The sequence below is a fragment of the Lingula anatina genome, chromosome 3 (genome assembly GCF_051362555.1).
Source record: "Lingula anatina isolate TDL-2025a chromosome 3, LinAna3.0, whole genome shotgun sequence".
NCBI lineage: Eukaryota > Metazoa > Brachiopoda > Lingulata > Lingulida > Lingulidae > Lingula > Lingula anatina.
Window position 1 is genome coordinate 21,000,153 of NC_141769.1, and position 27,343 is coordinate 21,027,495.

Here is a 27,343-nt window from a genome sequence, read left to right on the forward strand (position 1 = left end):
GGAAGGCGCCAACAGATTTGCAGCATTTCAGACAAAATGTCAATCAGAGTAGCATAATTGTGGGCCTATTTTGAATCTCTGTGAGCTAAAAAAATCTCAGTCATACTGTGAGCTGTGTTTAATAAATTGTTTCAGACCAAATGATTGTATGTAAATCCAAAAATACAATGAAAATGAAAAAAAAAAAACAACAAAAAAACAAACTTTTTGTATCTTTATTTATTTATCATCATATTTCAACTCTGCATGTATGAATAATGAAAATTGTAAATGGGCATGGTAAGTTAAATGAAAAGTTAAAGTTTATCTCTCCAGGTGAATCACCCAATGTGTTGATTTTCTTACCTTTAATTTCTTTGGATTCACCAGAAAATTAAAGGTAAAAGTTAACATATTTTGGTAACTTGATAAAAAATATTTTAAAGACTATGTAACCCAGGTAAAATTGATTTTAAAATTTCCTTTAAGCCTTCAGTTTTCATTAAATATCTGAGATGCTATCTTTTTTGTTGTTCTGCAGGCACTCAGATCCCTCATCCAGCTCAGGGAACACATATTTCTTAACTCACCTCCAGCAGTCACATGTCTCTATTTTCCTTTTGTCCTCTGCAATAATGTAGGAGTGATTCCATTACTGCAAATTCATCAGAAGGCTGTCGTACACAGGAGATGCACAATTTGCACACAAATGAAACATGTGGCTGCTTTTCATGAGAACATTTCTTTCTAGATCTCGAAGAATACCCAGATTCTATGAAATCCATCACAAGATGTCATATACAGGATTTCACAAATTGTATAGCTTTAGACTTCTTCCATGAAACAGCAAGAGAAAATTGATTGTATTTCCTTTTCTTAAAAGCCTCACATTGGGGCTTGATGGGGTTGAAATGTGGCAAAAGTGCTGCTTAGGTTTGTTTGGCACTTACCAGACGGTCCAGCTCTTTCCATTCAGGCTGACAGATTGACTGAATTATTTTTTGTTTATTCTTCAGATGTTTTACATTTTATTTATCTGCATTGTTTATTAATGGATGGATGGTATATTAACACAATTTCTCTTTTTTTTTTTTCGCTGGGTCAAAATAAAAAATGATCTGTTTTCAAACATGGAAATTGTTTAGATGGCTAACATAAACAAGTCAACTAAATTAGTCACCCCCATAAAAACACCCTCCTTAATTTAAGATATTAATGTTAAACTTGTGCATATGGTTTGAAAATGGGCAGAATGCAAAATAAGTAGTTCCCTAAAACCACAAATGCCAAATTAATCTAATAGACTTTCCATTACCTTAATGGGCTTACCAAGCAAAGCTACATTAGCCAAGGCTCTGGGTAAATGGGACTTTGATTAGCATTCTCTAGGAAATTATCACTCTGCTTATGAAGTAAGGCCTGCTACTTTGGAGGAGTAGAGGAAGAACTAACCAAGAGATTTTTTAAAAATATTGAGTCATGTAAGGGGTGATGTAAGGAATAATGTGTGTGTGTGTGTGGGGGGGGGGGGGGGGGTGATGTAAGGGATAATGTTGGGGATAATTTAAGGGATAATGCAAGGGATTACTCTTCTCTGTACTTGCATACTTTCCTGTCCTGTCAGTTATGATAAGAAATTGATATTTTTGCAAAAGTTTTTAGTAATATTTGCCATACTAAGTCCTTTTTTACTTAAAAATACATATGTTAGTATGCCATTTTCTAGTATTATTATCATTGATGATTTTTAAAAAGAATGCTTTTTTGTATATTCTGCAGAATTTCATTGATTGAATTTTAAAAATAACCATAACATTTTACTTTCCTTACTTACATTTTACTTTTTACTTTACACTTTACTTTACATTTTACTTAACTTACTAAGTAAATTGCAACTACATATTATATGAAAATAAGCTCTGATCCCTGATCCAGAAGACTGCTGTTGTGACATTGCATTAATTTCTAATCCTGTATAAAAAGTAAATCTTATTTGATTTTGATAACAAAATTTTATATAAATGTTATGACTGCATGACTAAAATCATGGTCACATTTTAGACATCCAAGTTACTGGAGTTGTTTGAATAAATATTTATGATATTCCATCCATTTTTTTTCACTGGCAGATGGGTCATTTTCAGTGTGATGACTCCACGGTGATTGGGAGTACAATGGAAGAGGCACTCTAGCCTGAATATTTGCATTTTTACATAATTACTGTGTGAAAAGTGATAGCCATCAGATTGGTGCTGCTCTGTGATCACACACTAGAACAGCTAATTAAGACAATATCTGGGAAATTACACTCCTATGGAGGTTTTGTATGAAGGGATATTGATGAGTTTAAGTTAATGATAGGAACAGTTTTCAACAATTTCCTGAAACTCTTTGTTATTCATCTGTTTTTTTTTTCTTTCAATAGCTACGGAAGTAGTGCCGCTGTCAAAAATGACTGCATAGATCTAATTCTTCAGTGAAAACATTTTAAAACCAAATATGTTGTCTCAATATCATATTTATCATTCAGCTGAATTTTTTATCCAGATGCTATCTCCACCCCATCCCTTACATTTATCGATCACATTGTCTCGGCAGATTTTTGTCACACATTGCCCATACAGCTACTTCTATTATTTTCTACAATTGACGACCACGTACCGGTGTATATCTGTATAATCAGCTCTGATAAGCTGGGTTGTGTATGAGACAGACCCCAGGGGAGGGCCCCCGGGGCTGCAGCATTGTGACGTTGTTCTAATCCAACTGTGACTCTGCTGGGTTTGCCTTGGCTAGCCCTACTGCTGCCATCCCAAGGTGGCCTGGCACATTGAATTCATTTGACTCAATCGCAAAAAATACAAGCATTTTGTATCATTCCTGATGGTGCTCTACGGGAGTTCAGGCCATAAATTGTAAAGTTATGCTTCACAGCTGTCAACAAAAATAATATTTATAGCTTGACTTTAAAAGTTATGACAATTTGGAATGTTATTTAGGCAATTGTAGCGCAGGGTAGAAGTGGATCAGGAAGAGTACCTGGGTATTTTTGACTTGTTTATTTGAGTGATATATATCATGCATGATTCAGGTGTTGTAGTGTTTTTTAGGGTTTTAGTCATCTCTCTCTCTCTCTCTCTCTCTCTCTCTCTCTCTCTCTCTTTTCATCACCTCTGTCCCATTATGAGCACTGCCCATTTTTGTGCTTTGGTCTCACTGCGGATGAACACAGTATAAAAACCATACAATAATGCACTGTGCACAACAATTGTCTATTGAGAACTGACAAGGTTCCCTGATGGAAGCCGTGGAGTAGGACTGGAAGTTAATCTTTGCTATCTGTTAGGTCTGATTGAAAATACAAAATAGTACTAAATGAGTTTCTGGTATCGTTTGCAGTTTTCTATTAAGCTCTGTTCAACTCTGTATGTTGTTTTCACTACCTTTAATTGATCAACTAGGAGGAGGAGAGATGAGATGTTCTAGGCATTAAGTTTGTGCCATGTAGCATACACTGAGGCTAGGGACCACAGGAAGGGGAGCCTACCACACAGGGCACCCACTCACCTTCACAACAATAACTGTTAAGAATATCTGGAAAACTTGAGACACCTTTTTTCATACGCCTATAGTTTTACTGAGACTCTGTATTGTGTTTTTATTTTGGAATTTTATTTAAGGTTTAATGCAGATTTGAAATTTAATGAAGATTTGAAAAATTAATTCTTTTTTGAAGTGGCATTAAAATTCAGTTGCATTTTTTTTACATTTTAAGGTTTATGTAAAGAAATATTTTGTGTTTATATACTGTGTGTGTGTGTGCGTGTGTGTGTGTGTGTGTGAAGAGAGAGAAAGAAGGAGAAAGTGAAAAGAGATAATAATTATCCTACACAGTAGTTCCAATTTTCAGTTCTTAATCAATATTTATTTGCTTCTGTTTCTGCATTGTCAGTTCTCATTGTTTCCACTCTCACTCATTCTACAACTGGGAATAGACACAGAGAAAAAAACTCAAAGCAGCAGGGCTAGTTTTTACAGTACATTTTTCTCTCTCATGCACACTCTGAGTTTAATGTGTCTTTGGCTTGCCTGACAGATTCACTCCATTATGTGTTTGTCTTTGAAGAGACATCCTGTATCCAGCTAGCAGACTCCAAAAACCATTTCCCCTTTAATGGGAGTGTTTGAAATCTTTAATTTGAAATATATTGCAATATTTCATGCAGAGGAAAATTAATTATTTAATTTTGACTTACTAGTAGTCTGCATGAATTATGTTTTGGTTGGTAGAATACAACAATTTCCTGTCTCTAACTTTATCTTCCAAGTTTAAACATTTTTTTAAATGATAGAAATGATTTTTTATAGTATGAAAAATAATCTGCTACAGTATAGGAAAAATCCAGTGCTATATACTGTCAAATGAGATTTGTTTCCATTAAAAATTTGAAAAAAAACTTTATTGTTTCCAAAAAAAAAAAAAAAAAATCATGGAACGTTATTTTTGAGGTAAAAGCTGTAAAACTTGCATTATTTTATACTATAAAGTGTATGTGTTAGGACTTTTTTCGTGTCTTTTAGTTTATGCACAGATAAAACTGATTTGAATTTTCACCAAAAGTTGTTATGAACATAAGAAATCTTTTTTTTTTTTGCCTTTTCTACCTCTAAAAATAAAACTGACGAAACTTCAACTTAACATTAGTAGTTTACATCATTTAAACTTAAACTTTGATTATTCAAACTTCTCAGTACAAGTTAGCTTTTAGGTACATTGAGCTGCGTGATATCTAGGCTAGCACAGTGTAAGGGAGTGAATTCTTAGATACTCAACTACATGGAAGACCTGTCCTCTGCTTCAGCCATAGTGTGCGTGTTTAAACATCTCAGACCAAAGTTGCATGTTGTCATGCAAACCTGTTAGATGCACCTTCCCAGTGACTGTTATCAACCGTGTAATGTAAGCAGCCAAGATGGACAGTCTTCATGCAACCCAGGACCCCTTTAGTCCTCCATTTGTGAAATATTGTTACGGGGATTCCAGTTAAGATACTGAGGTCAATAACATGATTATATCATAAACTGGTTTCACTGTCACAGTCTGGGGAAAATGAATCAAGTAATATAATCATCATACATTGCGGGGTATGTTTGCAGTAGTTGGAAAGGAAATCATTCCATGAGATAATCCAAATGCACATTTTTATTCTCTCTTAGAAGACGATTCTAGTAATCGGTTCCCACTGGTGATGCATTCAGAATAAAAGTTAATAGGTCAGCAGAAATTTTGCATGTGAAATGAATGCTAGTTTGGATGCTGACTTTTGGGTCAACCTGTGACAATGCTTTAACATGTAGTTTTGTGTGTTTACCTTTCACAGTGAACAAAAGCCATGACAGTGAGCTTAGTGTGACACACAGACCAGCTGGAGGAAGGTTAGATCATGTGATGAGCTATCGTGCATGCATGCTGCTGTTGGTTTACACACACACACACACATTGTAATTTGATCTTGTTCTGCATCCTGCCTCAAAGCTTATCAGCCAGGTAACCCAATGATATGGATTCTTTTTTAACATTTTATTTTGATTTGTCCACTGACTGTCATGAAGTTCATTTGATTCCGGAATTATTTGTTTTGGCCCTGAGTGGTGTCCTGTGGAGAAAATAAGTCAAGAGAATACCTTCCTTTTATGCTGACTTGTCTGCTGTCATGTCAAGTATGTTTATATCATGCCAGCAACCCTGCTCAGAATCTTGAATCAAGATTGAAAATGGGGGATGATTTTATCATGAAATCAGTAAAAATGTGAAAAGAAAGTGAAGCCACCTCCTTTAATTTTTAACTGTTTGACACTGTCCCCTTCCCTTTTCTACCAGGACAGATGGTTTGTAATTTTTTGATATTCAAAAATATTTTTTCATTAAGGAAGATCTTATGGTTCTTTGGCTTAAAGAGTAATTACTTGAACTTAGTAAATAATTAACTTTTCAAAAATTATCAAACTTCCAGATACATAATTTTATAATTATAAGAATTCTGTTTCTGCATAGCATTTGTGGTGATTTTGACATAGAATAGAACTATAGAGTAGCCTGCTTTTTAATTTTGTTGCTACCACTCAATAGAAGTGTTTTAATTATAAGAAATTATGATTTAAGAAAATACAGTTTCTTTAAAATTCACAATTTTCCCCCATTTAAAAGATCAAGTAATAACTGTATTCTGTCTTCAATGAATAGGTTTTGGTTATCAAATTATTTTTCAGTATAACAGACCTGCCTTAGAAATAAGTAAAAAGTGAGGATTTTATTATTTACTTTGATCAGTCATTGGACCTAATTTGGTTCAAGCAAGCCTTTGACTTTTTGATTTTGTTGCTTTTGAATTAGCAGAAACAACTTTTTTTGCATCAAAAACTCCATTTCCAAGCAGCCACTTTCTCACACTCTCCCTGGACGTGTGCTGTTGTACTGGAGTCTTTGAATCCAGCAGTGAAGCACCTCTCTTGGCCTGGGAGGCAATTAGGAGAAGCTTGTCTACCTCAAATGTTATGCTACTTTCCACCAGAATGCCTTGAAGTTGGGGCAAATTGGCTCCAAAATTTGCTTTTCTTAATTCTCATCTTCTCCAGGATATTAGGTAAAGCAAGTTTTGTCTTTGAAGCTGTGTGCGTCTTATCCTCCATTGCATTGACCCGAGTACAGCAAGGCACTTGTACATGATGAAAAAAAGAATGATTGGCAGTGTCAGATACAACTATGCCTGTGGAACTATAGGCTATTGGTGGATATTGCCATCTGCATTTAATACTCATATCTCTTTTTTTTTAAATTGAAAATTAGTAAAACTATCAAAATATTTTTGTACATTTATAGTTGTTGTGGTGCATAACCATTGGAAATTATTGTGTGGTTCACACTATTCAGTGCTGAGATTCAAACAACATTTTATGTTCAGTAAATATCAACAACAACAACAGTGAAAAAAAAAGGACCTGACATGAAAAAATTCAGCATGTGCCCTTTTCAATTGGCTGTTTTCTCCTGCATGCAGTGGGCTAGTAGCTCTGGCGCCATGCTCCTAATTGAATGCAGCGGGGACTTTGTTTAGTTTCACTCCCCACATGACACTGATGCAGCCAATAGAATGCCTCAGATCAAATCAACTTTTAAAGGGAAGACTTCAAAAGTTTACATTGATTTAATTCTCAAAGTTTTGAAATATATGGTAAGGTTGTTTTGTGGGGATTTTAAAGTGGCAGTAGGCTTAACTGGAAATTTTGTAAATTGTGTGTACTGTATTTTAGGAGTAGAAATTAAGAACTCTTGAAATCAATAGGAATAAAAAGATTTTTGCAGTAATCTTTCCAAAAGTAGTACAATAAATAGTAGCCTTTCACACTGCATTTTAGGATAGAATATGACAATGTGTCATTCAACTTTTTGTCACTGATGTATTAAACTAGCTATTTGCTGTTAGGATAAGATAAAGGTTATAAGTGACAGCAGATGAGGTCCTCTGCCTGGGGGTTGGGGTGGGGGGGGGCTTGGGGAGCTAGAGGGATGGGACAGCCTACAGCTTGGATTTATTCCTAAGATGGCCATACAGGAGGATAGTCTTTGTGGGCCATTACTAAGGCAGATGAATGAAAAGAAACTGAATCAGTTAAAACAGATCACATTTTCAACATTTTGCTTTATTGGATTTTTTATTTGTTATATGTTATTGTTGTTATTTTGAAAATGACTCTGCAAACTTCTACTGCATAGTGTTTTCTGATTTTGTTTTTTACTCATATTTTCTGTTCACATAAAGCTTGAAGTATAACTTTTCATACTTTTCTGTATAGACTTAGTAGTAAACTTGCCAATTGTCTTTTGAGATGGAAATTCAATACCATGTGTGCTTGAATTATTATCAGATCCCTTGTTTACACATTTACTAAAATGTCATGATAATTTCCCATGTCACTTAAGCAGTTTGGTAGCAAAAACCTCTGATTTATGGCCTATCACAATCATAAATTCCATTGTATGCAGAACTGAAATAAGATACTAAAATGTTACAAATCAGAGTGGAACAAATATGGGTCTCAGTTCATTTGCTATAAAATCCATAAGTCACCAGTACACAGTCGTGGTTTTAAAGCCTTAGAAACTTCTGTAAAATGTTTTAAGAATGAGGCATATTTGCTGTTTCAGACTTTATCTTCAAAATACTGATGATTCAAAGATTTTAATATATTATGAATGATAACATCAATAGATAAAATCTTAGGGCTGTATTTGATAATTACCAAGGTAAATGATACTGTTTCAGTTGCATCTTACATAGTTTTTTGAAGAATGAATTTTTTTATTATTATTATTATTATTATTATTATTATTATTATTATTATTATTATTATTAATAGTCATGGAATGGAAAAATAAAAATTCTGGTTGGCTGCTTGAGTCTGTATGTAACCAAGCACCATAGCAGTTAAAATCTAATTACAGAGAAACAAAGTGCCATGCCAGTATAGAAATAGATGAACCAATAAAGAATAGAAAAGTGAGGTTTTTTTATGGTCTGTATTCCCCAGGGTCAGATCTGTTTTGTATATTGTGAGATCAGTTTCATCATCAGTCCCCCCAGGGAATTCTCTGGAGTGAGATGATCTATGTTTCTGTCCAGGACTCTCTGTGTGTGTCTGCTCATGGAGAAAGAACTGGTCCTAGGATGCTTCATTATTTTTTAATCTCACCAATTACCTTCCATTACTGACTAGAGTAACATATTACTGGTGAATCCACAGTGACAATTATGACAATGATGGAGGAGTTGTGGCTGTGTGCGCACACTGGCAATGCTGATCAGTAGGGTTTGCCTGGTAATGGTCGGGTCCCAGAGCTGGAGCATGGAGGAAATGTGCACAGCATTTGAAACATCTAACAAACTTGCTCTTATCAGGTTAACTTTTTTTTCTAATTGTTTTAACGGTGCCCACTAGTATATGTTTTAATGCTTATTGACAGTCTCATTTGTGAAGGGCCTCTTTCAATTCTTAGAAAGTATGAGACAAACTGACAAGAGAAACAGTCCATGGATTATCATGATAATTAGAGTTTTTCAACTTTACTGGTATGTCCTTACAATAATAAGCCAAGTTTGCTCTTTCAAAAATAGGAAAAAAATTGCCCCATTAAAATAAGATATGTTAAGTTAAAGACTGTCAATTCACTTTTTCTATATTGTTTTTGGTATTTTATTGGCTTTGTATTTCTCAAAATAATAATAATAATAATAATAATTCAGTTTCCTTTAAATGATACATGATATTTAATACATTTTGTGTATCAGTAATTGGTGCTACCCTATATATTACGCCAGAGATAAACTAGAAGACCTACTGTAAAAACCGTGAAAATGTCCTTTTAAGATTTCATTTCATAAGTCGGTCTAGCTCTGTTGGAACACCTGTTGTATCATCTCTCTGTCTAATTGACTGAGAAATTGTTGGTATGAAGAGTGGGCCAGTGTGGGGAGATCTGGTTCCCTCAGTGTGTGGTGGAGACCTAGGGAGAGGGAGATCAGCAAACCAAGCCAATTAGAGCCATAGCAAAATGAGCAGTGACAGAGGAACAGAAAAGTTGCACAATGGACCCTTTCTTTGCTACACCATCAGTGATTCTTTTTAGCTTTGCTGGAAATCTTAGGCCTAGTTATTCTGAAGACATGGTGAAATTCTGTAACTGCTATATGTGATGACCTGAAGTTTCCAACCACTGGCCTGATTGTGGTTCAAATACATTTTGAGTTTTTATCACTAAGAAAGATCTTAATATTCCTTAGTTAAAGCTTTCATTTGGCTGTGGTAAAATGTTATTCAAATTCGGTTTTAAAAAAAATAACATTAACAAATAAGTGTAAAAAATCTTTTACATGTGTATATATTTGATATCATTTACATTAAGTGCAAATATTTTCAAGAAATGAAAACCTTATAAGAAATCTAACAAATATGAAATGATGTCATCGTGTTAGCCAGTTTTCATTTAGTATCCCAAATTGAATCCAGCAACAAGAATGGGCCAGAAACCTTAGAAGGCCTAATCACTTCTCTGGAAAAAAACTTTCTATACACATAATAAAGAGAAGTACAGTCATAAACTGAAATCCTAGAAATATGAGCAAATTATGAGTCTGCTGTGGAAATATTAGGTTTCTCAATTAAGCTGAATTAGAGGCAGGGCCAGTGCTAGTGCAGCTGTTGGCTGGGAAGAAGGGAGATGTCACTGATAAGATGGGTTACGTGGAATAATGGAGAGTGAGCCAGAACACACTTGATGCAGAATGAAACAACAAGCAGTAAATCTCTGCAAAGACTGTTCAGTTGTCATTTTGTCATTGTGAAATTTATTCCAGTGCTACAAAAGAACCTCTAGTTTGGTATTTGTTTTAATTTCTGTGAAACGGCCTCTATTTTCATAATGAATGGCTGAGGTGGTGAAAATGAAGTATGAAATGTTCTGGTAGAAAGATTGTTGGATTAATATGCTACTTGTTGTATCCTAGTTGTAATAGAGGTTTCCATGATAAATCACTCTTTTTCACCACTTCTAACCCTGGATTTAATTATCCCTGCACTTATGTGACGTAAGTCTGGGCTTACGTTATCCCGCATTTTTCTTTCAAAAATCAACATGACAAGATTATTTTTCAGAAAATTACAGAAGTTAACTTGTAGCTTCGTAAGAGCAAAACCATATTTTTGTGTAACCCTTAGTTTACCATTAGGCATTTTTGTTGAAAAGGCAGAGGGAGTTTTAAAATCAGATGGATTGGTTAATTTTCACAAAATTTATGGCACTTTTTGCAAGAACTGCACTTGTCCGTCATAATGTTTTTTAATATTTACATTGCCAAATGCATTTAAAAACTCTACAATGCATCGTAGTTTGAATGCCAAATTCTATTTTCTTTAATGTCTTCAGATTGTATAATGTATTGAAAATGGTATTCAGTGATCATTCCAAAATATTTTACAGAAAATCACTTTAACTTTTCACCTACTCCACTCATCCATTTGATGCAGATCCCCCCCCCCCCATCCTCCCCTCCACCTCTGCTCATTCAGCTATTAACACACCAGTGGTGTGTCTGTGCAATTTCATGATATAAATGAGATGGGAAGAGAGGAAAGACTGATACAAATGCCTTGCCAAACCAGAATGCATGCAGATTACTAAGCTCCAACACAAGGCATGCCATAGGAAGGCTATTAAAGTTCTTCCCTCTCTGAGAGGAAAAAAATGTAGAATTCCATATGGGGGTTTGTTCTGGACCCCAAAGAAATTGACTTGGTTTTTATGATAGCGAAACTGCAATCAGTGGTCGACAGCACAATCAGCAGTATGTTAGTTGACACTAGGTGGAGATTTGTTCCTTTGAATTGCTCTGTGTAATGTGTATGTGTGTCTTATATTTAATGTCTAGTTTTATGTCGCTGACTTATGTTGTTTGAAATGCTATGATTGAATTAATTACTAACATCGTACACATTACAAATAATGGTTTATACGTCAGAAACTGTTTTCTTATGTACAGACAATAAATATATGGGCACATAATTCTTACAAACATGTGGCTTGCACTTCCCTATGCTGTTTCCTGCTGGTTATGTCACTTAAACTATCAGGAAATTATGTACAAAAGCTTCAAGTCAAGGTCTTGATGTTCACAGTATTGTTTTTGTTTTCTTCCAGTTGCTGCAGCATATAGAGCAAGCTCATGGCAAGTGGCACTTCTCTGAGATACGTGCCATTTTCTCCCGGAGGTATCTCCTGCAGAATGTGGCCATTGAGATCTTTATGGCCAACAGGAGTAAGTACCTGACATAGGTAGTAAATTTATGTTCAGCTCTGAATAAAACTTTTCATTTGTAACATGTATTTTTAGTTGTACTTTTGTAAGGCTTAGAATTTTCATGATTGAAACACTGTGTTTGTTAATTCCAAACATATCCACCTGTGTACCTAGTGTAATTCTTTCTTTAACACATTATTAAAATTTATTTTTATGTTATAAGACTGTATACTGATCTATTAGCCTTGCTGTGTAGCTGATGTTATGTAGATAGTCTTACTTAATGTAGCTATCTAACTATTTTAGCTGCGGTGATGTTTGCCTTCCCTGACCATGCCACTGTGAAGAAGGTGATCAATGCACTGCCCCCAGTGGGGATAGGAGTCAAGTATGGATTGCCGCAAAGAAGGTATCTGAAACTTCTGTTGGAGTTTGTCTAATTTTTTGTGAAATGGTCATTTGTAAGAGGCAGTGCTAGCATCCAACAATAACAGTCACTTAAAGGTGACTTTGTTGCAGATGAGTAATAAGATATCATAACACATTTTTAGGTAATATATATTTAACACATTTTATGATTGCTGTCTGGAAACCTTTTCATTGTCTTTTACAGAAAGTCATCCCTTGCCACAGCCAAACAACTGTACAAGTTATCCAATATGACAGAGAAGTGGAGACGTCGTGAGCTGTCCAATTATGACTATCTCATGTATCTGAATACAATAGCAGGTGACTGAAATGGAGTTTTTATGTACAGACACTGTATGTGTTTGTCTGCATTCTGAGAATTGTATCAGTCCATGTTGTTGTAGTCACTGTCTGAAACATCTAAAACTATCAAACCATATTTTTGTTTTACTTAAAAGTTATAAGTATGTTTTGATGTTTAAAAAAAAGTCGGGTTGAGTTTGAAAATTGTTGTAACTGGTACATAAGTTATTCATGCTGAAAAAATGCCATGAAATGTTCTGTCTTATGATATGGATGACAGGTTAAGTCACTGACCCAGTTGTTCCCTGCTATTCGAATACTAAACTGTTGATTTTCTGTGTCTTTGAATAAAACATCATCTTTTTGGGGGTGTTCATAGTGGCATGTTATAAAATTGCATTCATTTTTTTAAAATTTGATATAAGATAACCAATAAATGGTTTACTATGTGTGTATATCTCATAACATATGTCTGTATTCCAGGCCGTACTTACAATGACATGAACCAGTACCCAGTGTTCCCGTGGATCATATCCAACTATGACTCCAGTGAACTGGACCTCAGCCTGCCTAGTAACTACAGAGATTTATCAAAGGTGTGTCAGAGGTTTGAGAAATAAAGTATGATAAATTATAGTTGTATGTAATTGACATCAAAGAACATATAGAGAAAAATTGTCTTGTCATTGTGTGCCATTTCAGTAGGTTGATGACACTTTGTCCTTAGTTCTATTTCAATGTTTGTAGTTATTTTAGTGAACAAAGATGGCATCATATATGTATATATGAATTGTATTTCATAGTTTTGATGGACAGTCAGTATTTGTCTGGACATAAAGCCATCACCTGTGACTACAGTGTGGCATTGTATCTTAATAAATAATGTATACAACAAGAAGCCTGATTTCTAAAAGAATAAATAAATAAATAGGCAATGTATTTCAGGTCCAATTTAACTGTTTCAAACAAAATGATCAAAAAAGGCCAAAAATATCCTATTAGCAGTTCAGTTTCCTCTACAGGTTCTCATGTCAACTTAAAGTGAGCGCAAATTTCCTATAATGCATATAAACCATTTGTATAAGTTTCTGACACGACTCAAATAAAGTCGATATGCCTAGACATATACCAAATTAATCCCTCAATCAGTCATAAAAGAGCTTTGAAACTGTACCTTCTTCAATTTTATAAATAAATTGGCCAACTTATCAGCCCTTCCAGTTCTTGAAAGTCCTCCAAATGGTGAAGTAATGTATGGCACATTGCTGCTGCAGATGCAATTATTCAAATGAGTTGCTGAAAACGATCAAGGGCTGTAGATTCTATAGCACGGAAAGAAGGCAAAAAATACCCATTCAAATGTCATTTTGGGGGATATATAAAAGGATGCCCTTTGGTATGTTAATACTGATTTAAATAAGTTATGCTATTTCAACCTATATAGTGGCATTTGGTTGGATTTTATGGCAAAGATTTGACTTCAAATGAATCAATAAACTATTTTTACTTTTGTTTTTTTTTTATGTAAAACAGGGTATTTTCACAAAATTTTGTCTTAGTGATTAATCATATTTATGTTTTTAATGATATAAGGCTGTAAAGATAGTGTAGCTTTTTACTAAACAAAATTAAATAAACTTATCTAGCTGCGACCTTCTGTCCTCTCCTCTGTTTAGAGGCTGAGCCATCTTACTGGTACCTTATTTTATCATTGTATCATTGGTACTTTGGTATTTCTATACACAAACTTTGATGCACACTGGTTGCTCTCTAGATTTTGACTACAGTGGTGCCACACAAAAGCACAAAAATAAAAAAATTCAAAAGATAAAAGAACAAAGTGCTATTGGCCAATCCCTGGAATGTTTTTGGTTTAGCCTGCTTTTGAATTTGTGAAAATCATTTCATTAGTTCATTGTTGTCTTTTTTCCAAGATTGTTTTCATATTTTCAGTTTTAACATTGTGTGTGATAAAAATTAAAAGGTCCAGAAGCTTAAACATTTTTTCTAATACAAGAACATTTAAACAAATGAGGACTGTTCTGAAGATATCAGAATGACAGTTTTTAAAATGTACATACAATACGTACCTGGAGAAGTTGGTTGTTTGATCCCTTCAGGAGCACAAACTTGAGTTATAACTGTAAATATCACATAAGCATTGTATTAGCTTACAGTAGAATACAATAATGTTCACAGTTTTATAATACCTGATTCGTTTTTGCAGCCTATTGGAGCCTTAAACCCAAGTCGACGTGCATTTTTTGAAGAACGGTACTCTACCTGGGAGCATGAGTCTATTCCACCCTTCCATTATGGGACGCACTACTCAACATCTGCATTTGTACTCAACTTCCTGATCAGGATAGTAAGATAGTAGCCCTCTTCTACCTAATATATGATAATCATATTTATGATTTATTATTCTGTTTTAAGAAATGATCTATTGTGAATTAAATTTCTTTTTTCATTTCACACATTTGATGGATATATCACTTTGCAACTCTTTCTTGCAGTATATAACACAGCTTGTAAAATAAATCCGAAATATAATTTGCATCTCTCTGAAAAAAGCAACCTGCCCAGAAAATTAACTTCTATTGAAATACTACAAAACTTTAGGTGCAGTTAATCCATGATTTGATATATTATCTCTGTTATTTGCAGGAGCCTTTTACGTCAATGTTCCTGAACCTTCAAGGCGGGAAGTTTGACCATGCCAACAGAACCTTCCATTCTATCTCACAGACATGGAAGAACTGCCAGAGAGATACTTCTGATGTCAAGGTACAGTTGGAACTGCTACTACCAGCCTGACAGACACATCACAGATTCTGTTAAGTCAAGAATTGGTCTAAGATGAAGCTAAGAGGAATCTTTGTTTTATAAGTTGCCTCTTTCTAAAAATCTATTAGGATTCTGATATTGATTTCTCAGTTTTAGCACTACAAATCCTCTGGTCAAAAGTTAATTGTCATATGGCATCAGCAATTGGGCTACTATGACCTATTTTGTTTTGTCAACAGCATTTTCATTTGTATTTTAGGGTAAATATTGGGGAGGGGGGAGTTTTAAGATTGCTTTAGCTACAATGTATGTTTATTTAGTTCACACTAATGTCTATGGTAGTTTAGCAGTCTGAGCAGTTCTGAGGACTCACCATTACTTCTAGCATATTTTATAGTAACCCCTTCTAAATTCATGGTTTCTCTTCCTTCCATCAGCCTGCTCAGTTGTCCTTCAGTGCATCTTTCAAATGATGTAATCTATTCTGGTCATCTTGACATGCAGTTTGCAATTGGTTTCATAATTCTTAACACACATAAAGATCTCTTCATTTAGCTGTGTGCATGTTTCTTGATGGTTTCATTTCTCTTTTTATATGCATTCATAAAATAATTGAGTGGTACCATAGCAATAACTAGTGAGTGTTTTCTGAAAACACCATCACTTGAGTTCATTGATGACTTAATTGTTTTTCCCTGTTGTGATTTTAGGAGCTACTTCCAGAATTTTTCTTCCTGCCAGAGATGTTCGTCAACAATAACGGATTTAACTTTGGCAAACAAGAAGACGGTACAGTTGTTAATGATGTCATTTTGCCACAATGGGCAAAGAATGGGGAGGAGTTTGTCCGCATCAACAGAATGGTAGGGGGTCAAACACAGCTTTTTGTTTTTGATCACTTGACTGTATAATTTTACACATACTTTAATCTGAAGTTATATAAACTATACATTTTATACTTTTAAACTGATTTGTATCTTGATTTTTTTTTTTTTTTTTTTTTTTTTTTTTTTTTTTTTGTATGTTGTTATATCCTCCTTTAAACTGTCGTGATTTATTTCTTGATTTTTTTGTATGTTGTAATATCGCTTCCAAACTGATTTTTTTCTTAATTTTTTTGTCAGGCTTTAGAATCTGAATTTGTTTCCTGCCAGCTACACCAGTGGATTGATTTGATATTTGGTTACAAGCAGAGAGGTAATACTGTTTGTTTTAAGACAAAAGTAAGGAAAATTAGTGTTAGAATATATCCTGATAGTGCAATCTTTTGTAGCACTTACCTTCTTCTCTGTGACCTAATTGTGTGTATATTTATAATCAAACAGAATTTAAAAAATCACTTGCTTAATCATTTTTATGAAATGCATTGTACTGTTAAACATAAAACGTGAACTCATTATAGATTTACTTAGGTTAATAATATACCTTGTAATTAATGGTCAGTTACTTAGCACATAGTGATAATGCTGTTTGTTTTTTAGGACCTGAAGCAGTGCGAGCAGCCAATGTTTTTTACTACCTGACCTATGAAGGCAGTGTGGATTTAGAAAACATGAAGGATCCTGTCATGAAAGAGGTACTAAACAAAAAGGGTATATAGTCTCCAGCTCTTACTGAACTCCTCCCAAATAGTGGGTCTCCATCTGACCTGAAACTGATACTTAAAGATACATGTTAAATGAACGTGAATTCCTAGTAATGCATTCAAACCACTTCTACTAATTTCTTATACAATAAAATATAAGGAGTAACACATGGAGTTTGTACTATGTAGAATTAAAATATTCCACATAAATGCAGTATGCTGCAATATAAACCCTACTGAAGGTGAAAAAGGTTTAATGCCAAAAAGCACTTTTTAAGGCTATTGTCACCTTTTGACCAAAACTCCTTATCAACTGCCTTACATACATTCTTTTGGGTAATAAGTAAATTTTCAGTTATCAGTGACTAAATTAAGTAACATTTACACACATGATGTCATTATCAGATGATGTCATAATTGCAATTTTGGGGGAAAAAAACTGAAAATTAAGTTTCTCAAATTTTTCTTTTACCTGAGCACCTATGATCACCATTTCAACACCAATTTCATAACAGCATTTAGCACTCCGAAACCCTGCCAACAATTTTTCTTATAAGTCTTAGTTCAGATTTAATTGTTGATAAAGCCTTTGCTTAATGAAAATCTGTAATTACGGGCTCATAAATCCATAACAAAAACATTTAAAACAAAATGCTGGCACGGGATTGTAACTCATACACTTGCAGTCCACTATGCCAATTTTCATGATAAAATCTTGTTCAGGGATGAATTTATGCCCCATACCAATTGCTATCTCACCTCAAAATAGAAAGGAATTAAATAAACACTTTAAGCTTTGAGTTGCCTATGCTTATTTATTGCAACAAAAAAAATATAAACACTGATATTTTATATTTTCGAGAGTTTTTTCATTATTTAAATCAGCACAAAGATAGATGCATTACTGAATAATTAGATGCAAGAAAAAACTCATTTTTGGTATCTGGATGATAATAAACAATATCCTTTAACAATATCCTTTAGCAGAGATAAGCAATCAAAACAGTGTAATACTGCATTGAAAGCCCTAGGTCATTGTAGAAATATCTCCTAAAGTCATACATGTAGAATTCGAAGATGAAATATAGCCCTGCTCATTTGTACAAGAGTATGAAGAAGATGGAAAAGGACAAAGGATGTGGATGACAGAATACCAGCTCAAGCTGGAAACTGGTGTCAAGTTAATAAGTTACCTCAATGTAGTTCAAGTAACGGCTTTCAATGGTACTTTCTTATATGAGAAGTAAATTTTAAGAAAGATGCACGTTTTTAAAGTAGAAAAAAAAAGATCATTTTTAGTTAAATTTAATAGTTCTGAAGATTTTAATGAGCTGCCTTTTACATTCCATCCACATTTAGACTATCATCTTTCTTACTTTTGTTTCTTAGATCATTTGTTTATATAGTTTTATGAAAAATATTCATTCCATTTTATTCTAGGCCATAGAAAACCAGATCAGAAGTTTTGGTCAGACCCCATCACAGCTTCTCACTGAGCCTCATCCTCCCAGAAGCTCTGCTATGCATGTGGTAAGTTTCTTTGAATATCTTGTTAACTATCCTGGTTTTTTAGAAGAAGTGATGATTTTCCAAGAAATTTTAACCAATTTTCTCATGAATACCAAAATATAGTGTGCATCATTTTCAAGCACATTTAAGTTTGGATGCAATGAAAATTAAAGGGATAATAACTCTTCGTTTTGGCCAAAAAATGAATTTTCCTGGAGTAAACAACATACTTACCAATGGTTTATTAATCCATTTTAACATTCAAAGTTAGTCCCTGGTTTTTTTCTAAATAGTTTGGTTTTTTGTTATAATCTCTTAAGATTATCAATGGAGGTCAGGTGGTCCAAAGACAATCTCACATATCAGAATAATAGCTATAACTGCCGATTTTTGTGGTAAAACAGAATATATAATATTTCTATGAGTTGTTCACAATGTTTTTATTGTGAAATATAGATCTCATGCGAAGAGTTATTATCCCTTTAATGAATTTCTTTTTTGAATGAACTTTTCATCTACAATATATTTTGCCATATAATGTTTTTTTCAATGATTTTGCTTAAAATATACGATCTGCATTTGAAAATGTCAACAGAAGGCTTCAGGCCCATGAGAGTTAAAGTTCACACTTTGAAAATGCCAGAATGAGATAAATGAAAATTACACAAAAAAAATGCATAAATTTAAGAAAAAAATGATAATCCAAACAAGCTGGGTTTCCAATATGAGCTGTATGTTAATCCTAAGAATCATTCTTGTAAGTTACAAAATAATAAGTAACACAGTTTTCTTGTCATAATGTTTGTGGTGGCAGTTCATTAAGTAGGTTTTTTGTCATTTTTGATGCAATATTACCTAAAGTTTAACAGCATAATCGCCACAAATTTTTAATTATCTACATAAACATGTAGAAAATTTGATTACTATTCAGTTAGTTAGTCATATAGGACATGATTATTTAATTAAAATGGTATGAATATAAAATCAGAGTGCAGGGACAGATCTAGCAATGATTTGTGAGTAGGAGACAATTACTTTTTCCAGGGAAAATTGGATTTGGCTGGAAAATCCCAGATGGGATACCTTTATGGTAATAACTGTGTACGTATGTGCCACTTTTGCTATCTTGGTCTCAGTTAGTATCATTCCTCAATATTATTTTAATTTTAATGTCTTTATTATTATTTCCAGACACCAATGATGTTTTCAAACAATTTGGATGATGTGTGTATGATCATGAAATTTCTGTCCAACTCTCCTGTGGTTCATCTCACGGCCAACACACACCCCTTCATTCCGAACCCAGCTGTGGTCACCATTGCAAGTAACCATAACTTCTCCATAAATAAGTGGAACAATAATCCAGGTATACTAGAATTATCTGTCTGTCAAAACTTGGGACATCTTCTATATGTCATCCATTTCTTGAGCTTTTATGTACTTATGACTGATCAAAACATTGTCCATTTTGTGAGGGGGGTGGGGAGAGAGGGGATTTTTATGTTCAGACCGCACCAAGTTATGTTTTATTATTGTTGCTTTATAGATAATGGTGCTGTGCATTTGCATGCCTAACTGTCATTTTTTTAAATTATTAAACAATATGTCACTGTCAAGATTCAAATACAGGCAGATAGTCAATTTGCCTAGATGAGATGCCAATTGTGATTTAGCCTGGTCAAGATTCCTGTTGGGATCTCATTTAGGCAGATTTGCTACTGTATGTGCTTAAACAAGGTGCCAAAGACAAAGCCTTGCCTAGGCAAGATTCAAATCCAAAGATGCATCATATAAAAGTTACCTTTAGCTATCTGTATGGTGGTGCTTAAATACAACTAGCAGTCATGTGATGGCTGTCCTGGATATATCAGTGCTGGGCGAGGGTTTATATTGTATTCAGTTTACCTGCTGTAGGATTCAGCAAGTTAATAAAACTGAGAATTAAAGGGATAACAACACTTCATATGAGATTCAAAATTCCACAATAAATACATTGTAAACAACACATGGAAATACCATAAATTTCATTATTCCACCAGAACTGCAGTTATCACAATAATTTTGAAATCTGTGCTTGCCATCGGAACACATGTACCTTCATAGATGGCTTTCCTCCGGCGAACACACTTTAAAAAATTGATTAACTTTGAATGTCAGAACTGATTTATTAATCACTGGAAAGTATGGGAACATAGGTGTTTACACCAGAAATTTTATGGCACTTTTCCCTCCAAAATGAAGAGTTGTTTTCCCTTAAAAAATAGGAATCATACTGTCAGGACATGCTGTACCTAGGAGCTGGCATTTGAACTTATTATACGTGCATTAATTGTATCATCTATTTTATATCATCTCACAGATGTTAACATCCAATTTTTATGTACAGACACAGATGTGTCTGTACATATTGCCATCACCTGCGTCTGTCGTCGCCGTCGTCGCCGATGGTGATGCCGATGCCGATGCCGATGCCGATGCCGTGCACTTTCCTTGTAAACACGATAAGTGGAACACAGTTTTATTTTTTGCTTTTATATTTACAGAGCTGATGAATATTCATAAAACGCAGGTCAAGTTCGAAAATCAGCATGATCGGGCCATTATAGTAGAAGTTATGCTGTTTTTTCACTTTTCAGCATATATACAACCCTGTAAACACATTTTAAGGAAAACCGTTAGGCCAATTGTCATTAAACTCACAGGAGTGGACAATCTTACTAAAACGCAGGTTGAGTTTGAAAATCAGCATAATCGGGCCATTATTTAAGAAGTTATGCTGTTTTTTCACATTTCCTGAGATTCAATTCTTAGGCATGTTAACAGTCTCATTATTGAACTAATAAGATACGTAAAAGTGTTTGTTTGACATTTCCTGCATCTTTACAATATTGTTAGTTGATTATGTAAAAATTATGGTAAACTTGTTATCGTGTTTTGTGTAATAAAGTGTCAAAAATGGAAATAAATTCATATCATTGCAGTTTGTCAGATTCAATCATTCACTATGTTCAGAATCTCAGAATGGAAGAAGTTGGACATTTAACACTGCTCTATTGATATTTTTTCCCATCTCATCAATTTTCTTAGTTGATCATATAAAAATGGCAGTAAACTGTTAATTTTGTTTTATGTTAAAATTGTTAAAAATGGGGAAAAAAACATTTCAGAACAGTGCTGTCTTGTTTACATTTTGGTATTTTCAAGTTTTGACTTTGAAGTTCCATGTGCCTGAAGACCTCTGCTAGTCACATTTTCTGAATATCCATAATACTAATATTTTATTATTAAAAATTGATGGTCATTATGCTGTCAAACATTATGTAATATTGCATCAAAATTTGAAAAAAAACATATTTTGGGCACTGCTCCCATGATGACCATTTCAGAAAAACCATGTCACTTTTTGTTCTCAAACTTACAGGAAAGAAACCTGGGACTAAAATACAGCTTCAGTAGGCAATGCAATCTGTTTGGTAATTCTTACTGCTAGTTAAACAGTTTTTTTTGTGAAACTTTAATTTTTCACATATTGGCATTTTCAAGGTGTGACTTTGAAGTTCCATGGGCTTGAATACCCATGCTAGTCACATTTTCTGAAAATACATGATACGTATATTTTATTATTAAAAATTGACAGTCATTATGCTGTTAACCATTATGTAATATTGCATCAGAATAGAAGAAAACACAATTTTGGGTGCTGCTGCCATGATGACCATTATGGGAAAACCATGTTACTTAAGATTGCCAAACTTTCAAAAAAGAATTACAGGACTAAAAATGCAGCCTGAGTTGGAAAAACAGTTTAATTGGCTTCTTTTTCTGGAAGTTATACATTTTCAAAATGCGAACTTGAACTCCCATGGGCCTGAAGCCTTATGCTTGTTACACATTTTACTTACATTGGTATTACCTGTTGAGCATAATTAAGATTTGATGTTGAATTTGCAGTTTAACATAATGTACTTTTGCATCAGAATTGACAGTAGCCTATTTTGTGCATAGTTATTTCCTGCTTTTTGTCTGTACATTTGACAGCTTTGCTGCCTTGTTATAGATCTTTTCTGTGCTGAGGATTGGTGGGTCTACATGTACATAGAGATTTTTGCAGTAACTACATGAATGCAGCATGTATTTTGGCATGGGCAACTCTGTAAACCTTATTATTAAATGACAAGACTGACCGCCACTGACTGCTCCATGGTTACCTGTTGCAGTTCCTCAACATGATGTGTCAGCATTATGTACAAGACAGAACTGCTACAGAGAGCTTTGGGGTAAAAAAAAGTTTGGAAGGAAATAAAGGACTATTGAAAAGATAGATTGTGGCAGTTGTGATGTCAAATGGTTTAGGAACTGAACATTTCAGGCTGGAGGCACTCGGGAAGTGAGATGTGAGTGCAAAGAAAAGAGTTTTTTATTTACCTCTGTGATAAGTCAAGATTTTACCCACTAATGGGGAATGGATAAATCCCTTGACTTACCACAGAACTTGATAAAAAACACTTTTTCTTGCATTCATGTCTCAGATCCCATGTAGCTCCTGCTTAAAATCTTCACTTCTTACACCTTTCAACATCACAACTTCCAGCACAACCAATCTTTTCCATAGTCCTCAATTAGCCTTGGTGATCAGAGTGAGCATGTTTTGTCTTATCTTGTGCTTAGTTCTGTTGTTTCTCCTCAGTTGCTTTAACATGAATGTTGTCAAGTGCTTCTTTTGATTTATAGCTCCTCCCACTGCCCAACAGCCCAGTCTTGGGGAGAAGCAGGAGAGCATGCCCAGCCTCCCACTCCTTATGGATCAGGCATTAGGTAAATGAGATTTGCACACAACCTAAGTCAGGCATGCATTCCTAGCCAAGTCAAGGTTGCTACTATACTTGTTAGATACACAGTATAACATTGATTTTAATTATTGTGTAAAGGGTATGACAGGTAATTATGTCACATTTGGAAAATACTTTGAGGTTGCAGGGAGTGACACTCTAGAAAGTGCAGCTTCTGTAGAGATTGGACAAATGACATGGATTTGTTTATAGTAATATATTGCATCCAATTTAGAACTCTGTTGCTTTAGTTTACTACAATGAACAAGAAGCCCTGAAATTGAATAATATAAGATCATATGTCATACATGGGGCAGTTGTAAAGTTGAAATAGGCACAAAATAGCCACACTTTATTGGGTTGTTGGACAATCCATGCAGTGAACATATTCCAATCTTGGACTCATTATACATGTCCAGTTCTAGTCTACAAACAAAGTCAAAATACCCATTGCATGCCAAAGATGGAGTCGGGTTAAAATTTACAATACTTTTTCTGAAATTTTAATTTTACTGCTCTGTTTTTACTTTCAAATGTTGATATGATTTTGTCATCTACTAGTTTGAAATATTTTATTGGAATATTATTTATAATTTACCTTGAAAATGTAATAATTTGAAATGTATAGAAGGTTGAAAAAGGGCAAACCCCAGTAACATCCCCATTCATAAACTATACAACTGTACTTTACTATATATATATATATATATATATATATATATATATATATATATATATATATATATATATATATATATATATACTATATACTAGTATGTGCTGTGCCCAGTATATATCTATTTAGTATAAGGATCTGTACATTAGTACATACTACATTTATCTCTGTACACAAGTACATACTGTATGTATCCCTGTACACTAGTATGTACTGTATGTATATCTGTTCACTTGAACATATGGTATGTATCTTTGTGCATTCTGCTGTATCTCTGTACATTAGTACATACTGTATGTATCCCTGTACAGTAGTACATACTGTATGTAGTTCTGTACATTAGTACATACTGAACCAGTATGTATAGCTGGACACTGGTATACTGGTCATTTTCAGTCCAACATAGTGCAGGGAATCGCAGAAACTTGGGCGATAACTTTGATGAGCGTCTCAAGCCACACCACTTCACATTTGTGACCACAGTGGACAACAAGTACATCTTTGCCACACAATTCTGGGACAAAAGCTTCAGGGTCTTTCATTCGGACACTGGTAAACTTTTTTGTCATGCATATATTGAGTTTTTCTTGGTATTTTTATGTTATAGTCGAAATTTGGGGTGCTGTGAATAGAGTAGGTTTTTTCATAGCTTTTGCTTCTTATATAATTATTTATGTGGTTTTAAGTAATGGAACTAAGCTGTGAAATGATTTTATATAAAATGGATTAAGTGTGTTTGTGTATGGTTACTTTACTGCAGTATGAGTTTGGCAACAATATTTCATATTAGTCTTAATATTTCAGCCAAAATCCAACAGGTTGTATTTGGTCACTTTGACGTTGTCACCTGTATCAGTCGCTCGGAGTGCAGCATCAACCAGGACTGTTATATTGTCACTGGAGCCAAGGACTGTACCATCATGGTCTGGCACTGGAGCTCTAAAAATGCTGCCATTCTGGGAGACAATGGAAGTAAGCATACAAGGATTTATTTATTTAACTTAATTTATTGAAGGTAAAAACATGATAAACATCTTTATCTTAAAATTTATCTTCCCATGACCCTCATGAGGTTAGTAAAAGTACACAGGTAAAACATCTATTAAATTATTAAAAAATATTAACAATTGGATCACATAATTGATCAAATTTTTATGCTGCAAATGTACGTATAACCAGTTTTGGTCTCTCTCTCTCTCTCTCTCTCACACACACACACACACACACACACACACACACACTTTTCTTAATTTAATTTACATGTATTGCTATCCCCGCTTTGTCAGGTATTGCCCATCCTACTCCCAAAGCCACACTGACCGGTCACCACACAGAAGTGACCTGTGTGGCAGTGTCCACAGAACTGGGACTTGTAATCAGTGGATCAAAAGGCAAGTGATGGGCTGTTTAATTTCATTTCTTTTAAAGTAATAGGAATAAAATAACATGACAGCAAACTGTTTTTTTACATGGTGCATTGCTTATTTAAATGGTTGCACCATTCTTACTTCCATTCTTGAAGAGTTGATAGACATGCATCTAAGCAAAAGAATTTGCTTGCATGATGGGGAGCCACATAAAAATAGTCTATGGAAGTTAGTTGATGGTCACTAATAGTCCATCAGGTAGAGGGGTCCACCTGCACCAGGTGGTTGACCAAAGGTTCACTGTTATCAGGTGAAAGCTCATTTAATCAAGAATCAGTTTCAAATCGGTAGCTTTCATTATAAAAAATGGTCATTACGTATATAACACCCTGTTGCTCAATTGGCCGCATCTAAAAATGAGGGTAAGGAAAGGAACACATCCATATTATGAAGATAAGATAAGATAAGATAAAGCAATGATTTTTGTAGCATTGTTCAGCTGAATTATAGGTCTAAAGAAATCATTGAAGGGAGCTTTGTAATATTGAATGTCCTGTACTCAAGTAAAGTCACAGGTCACCAGGGGTCAAATTTGAGGCATTTTCAGGAAAAATAAACCAATGAAGTTATCTTTTAAGAGAATGTAAGTCAAGATTAATGCTTTATGATTATTTCTTATAACTTTTTCCTTTATGAAAGGGGTTTGGTGAGATTTGGCAGTTTTTTATACAAAGAGAGATTTATGGAAGGCACAAGTGCTGTAGGGGTATTTGAGTCCATTTATGAATAATGGGGGCAGGGGAAGGAAATGCTCATCATTGGCTAGATTTGCTAGCTGTGAATACAAGTTATGCTCATTTATTTTGCTCAAAGATTGTTTTAATATTATATATTATTCTGTAATATTGAAATTAGCTCAAAGATTGTTTTAATATTATATATTATTCTGTAATATTGAAATTAAAGTGAGTCTAAGGGCAAAGATCACCCGAGTTCAAATTTGAGGCATTTACAGGAAAAATTAACCAAAAAATTATTTAATGAAGAGAATGGAAATAAAAAACCATGTTTTGGGTTATTTGTAATAACTTGGTCTATATTCAAGGGATATGATGAAATTTTGACAGTTTAGTTTACAATATGAGAGATTTATGGATGACAAGGAGTGTTGGGGTTCAGTTATGAACAATGGGAGGCATGGTGGGGGAAATGCTCACCATTTGATAGCTTTGCTAGTTACGAATACAAATTATGCTCATTTATTTTGCCAAAGGGTAGCTCTTTCTTAAAAGACATCTTTTCTTTCCTGTTGTCCTGTAGATGGCCCCTGTCTAGTGCACACCACCAATGGCGACCTGCTGAGGTCACTGGAGCCGCCAAAGTCCTGCATTTCTCCCAAGATGCTCAGCATAACCAGGGAAGGCTACATCATCGTTAACTATGACAAGGGAAATGTCTGTCTCTTCAGTCTTAGTGGAAAGTTCCTAAGACATTCAGAACACAGTGATAACCTTTGGGTAAGTCCAGTGAGGGTGGATCTCATTGCTTTTATGTGTTAGATATATAAATGTTTTAAACATTACATTAACTGCAAAAAAGCTAGGTAATATTTTACTAAATTTTTTCTATGTTAAGGCCTAAATACATTTGTGACAAAATAACATAAGAGTTTATTCAGCCCTTGATATACAATTTAAAATTCACATGACAAAAATTGGGTTGTTATTCAGGTTAAATGTATAAAGTATCGGGTAACAATATAGTTGCTAAACATATAGTTGCATATTTTTTGTTGTTGTTAAAATGAGAGACAGCAGATGGGTAAAAACTCTTTTTGTCAACTTTGAACATATACATTTCTCTTGCAAGTTAACAATTGACAGAGTTCACAAAGGCAGAACATTTTATTAAGTAGAAATTTCTCTACATTTTTTGTCTGTAGTAAGAAATAGTGTTTATTGTGTGGGTCTATGAGGAAGGTCAGGTGCAATGTCTACAAAGTATTTGTTTCTGATCATCGAAAGTTTTGCCTCATATGACCATTGAAT

The 27,343-nt window shown here is 34.2% G+C and overlaps 1 protein-coding gene across 2 annotated transcripts in view; it reads left to right on the forward strand.

Moving 5' to 3' along the window:
• LOC106180567 (neurobeachin) overlaps positions 1-27,343 on the forward strand; it is an 86,844-nt gene that overhangs the window by 56,516 nt on the left and 2,985 nt on the right. For both annotated transcript variants that reach the window (XM_087008940.1, XM_087008941.1), the window contains 16 exons: positions 11,732-11,849; positions 12,138-12,240; positions 12,445-12,560; positions 13,026-13,138; positions 14,770-14,910; positions 15,210-15,329; positions 16,040-16,192; positions 16,454-16,526; positions 16,811-16,905; positions 18,355-18,444; positions 19,615-19,789; positions 23,155-23,238; positions 24,325-24,480; positions 24,733-24,900; positions 25,215-25,319; positions 26,616-26,812. In XM_087008940.1, the coding sequence (XP_086865066.1) occupies positions 11,732-11,849; positions 12,138-12,240; positions 12,445-12,560; positions 13,026-13,138; positions 14,770-14,910; positions 15,210-15,329; positions 16,040-16,192; positions 16,454-16,526; positions 16,811-16,905; positions 18,355-18,444; positions 19,615-19,789; positions 23,155-23,238; positions 24,325-24,480; positions 24,733-24,900; positions 25,215-25,319; positions 26,616-26,812 (2,007 nt within the window). The remainder of the gene's footprint in view (positions 1-11,731; positions 11,850-12,137; positions 12,241-12,444; positions 12,561-13,025; positions 13,139-14,769; positions 14,911-15,209; positions 15,330-16,039; positions 16,193-16,453; positions 16,527-16,810; positions 16,906-18,354; positions 18,445-19,614; positions 19,790-23,154; positions 23,239-24,324; positions 24,481-24,732; positions 24,901-25,214; positions 25,320-26,615; positions 26,813-27,343) is intronic.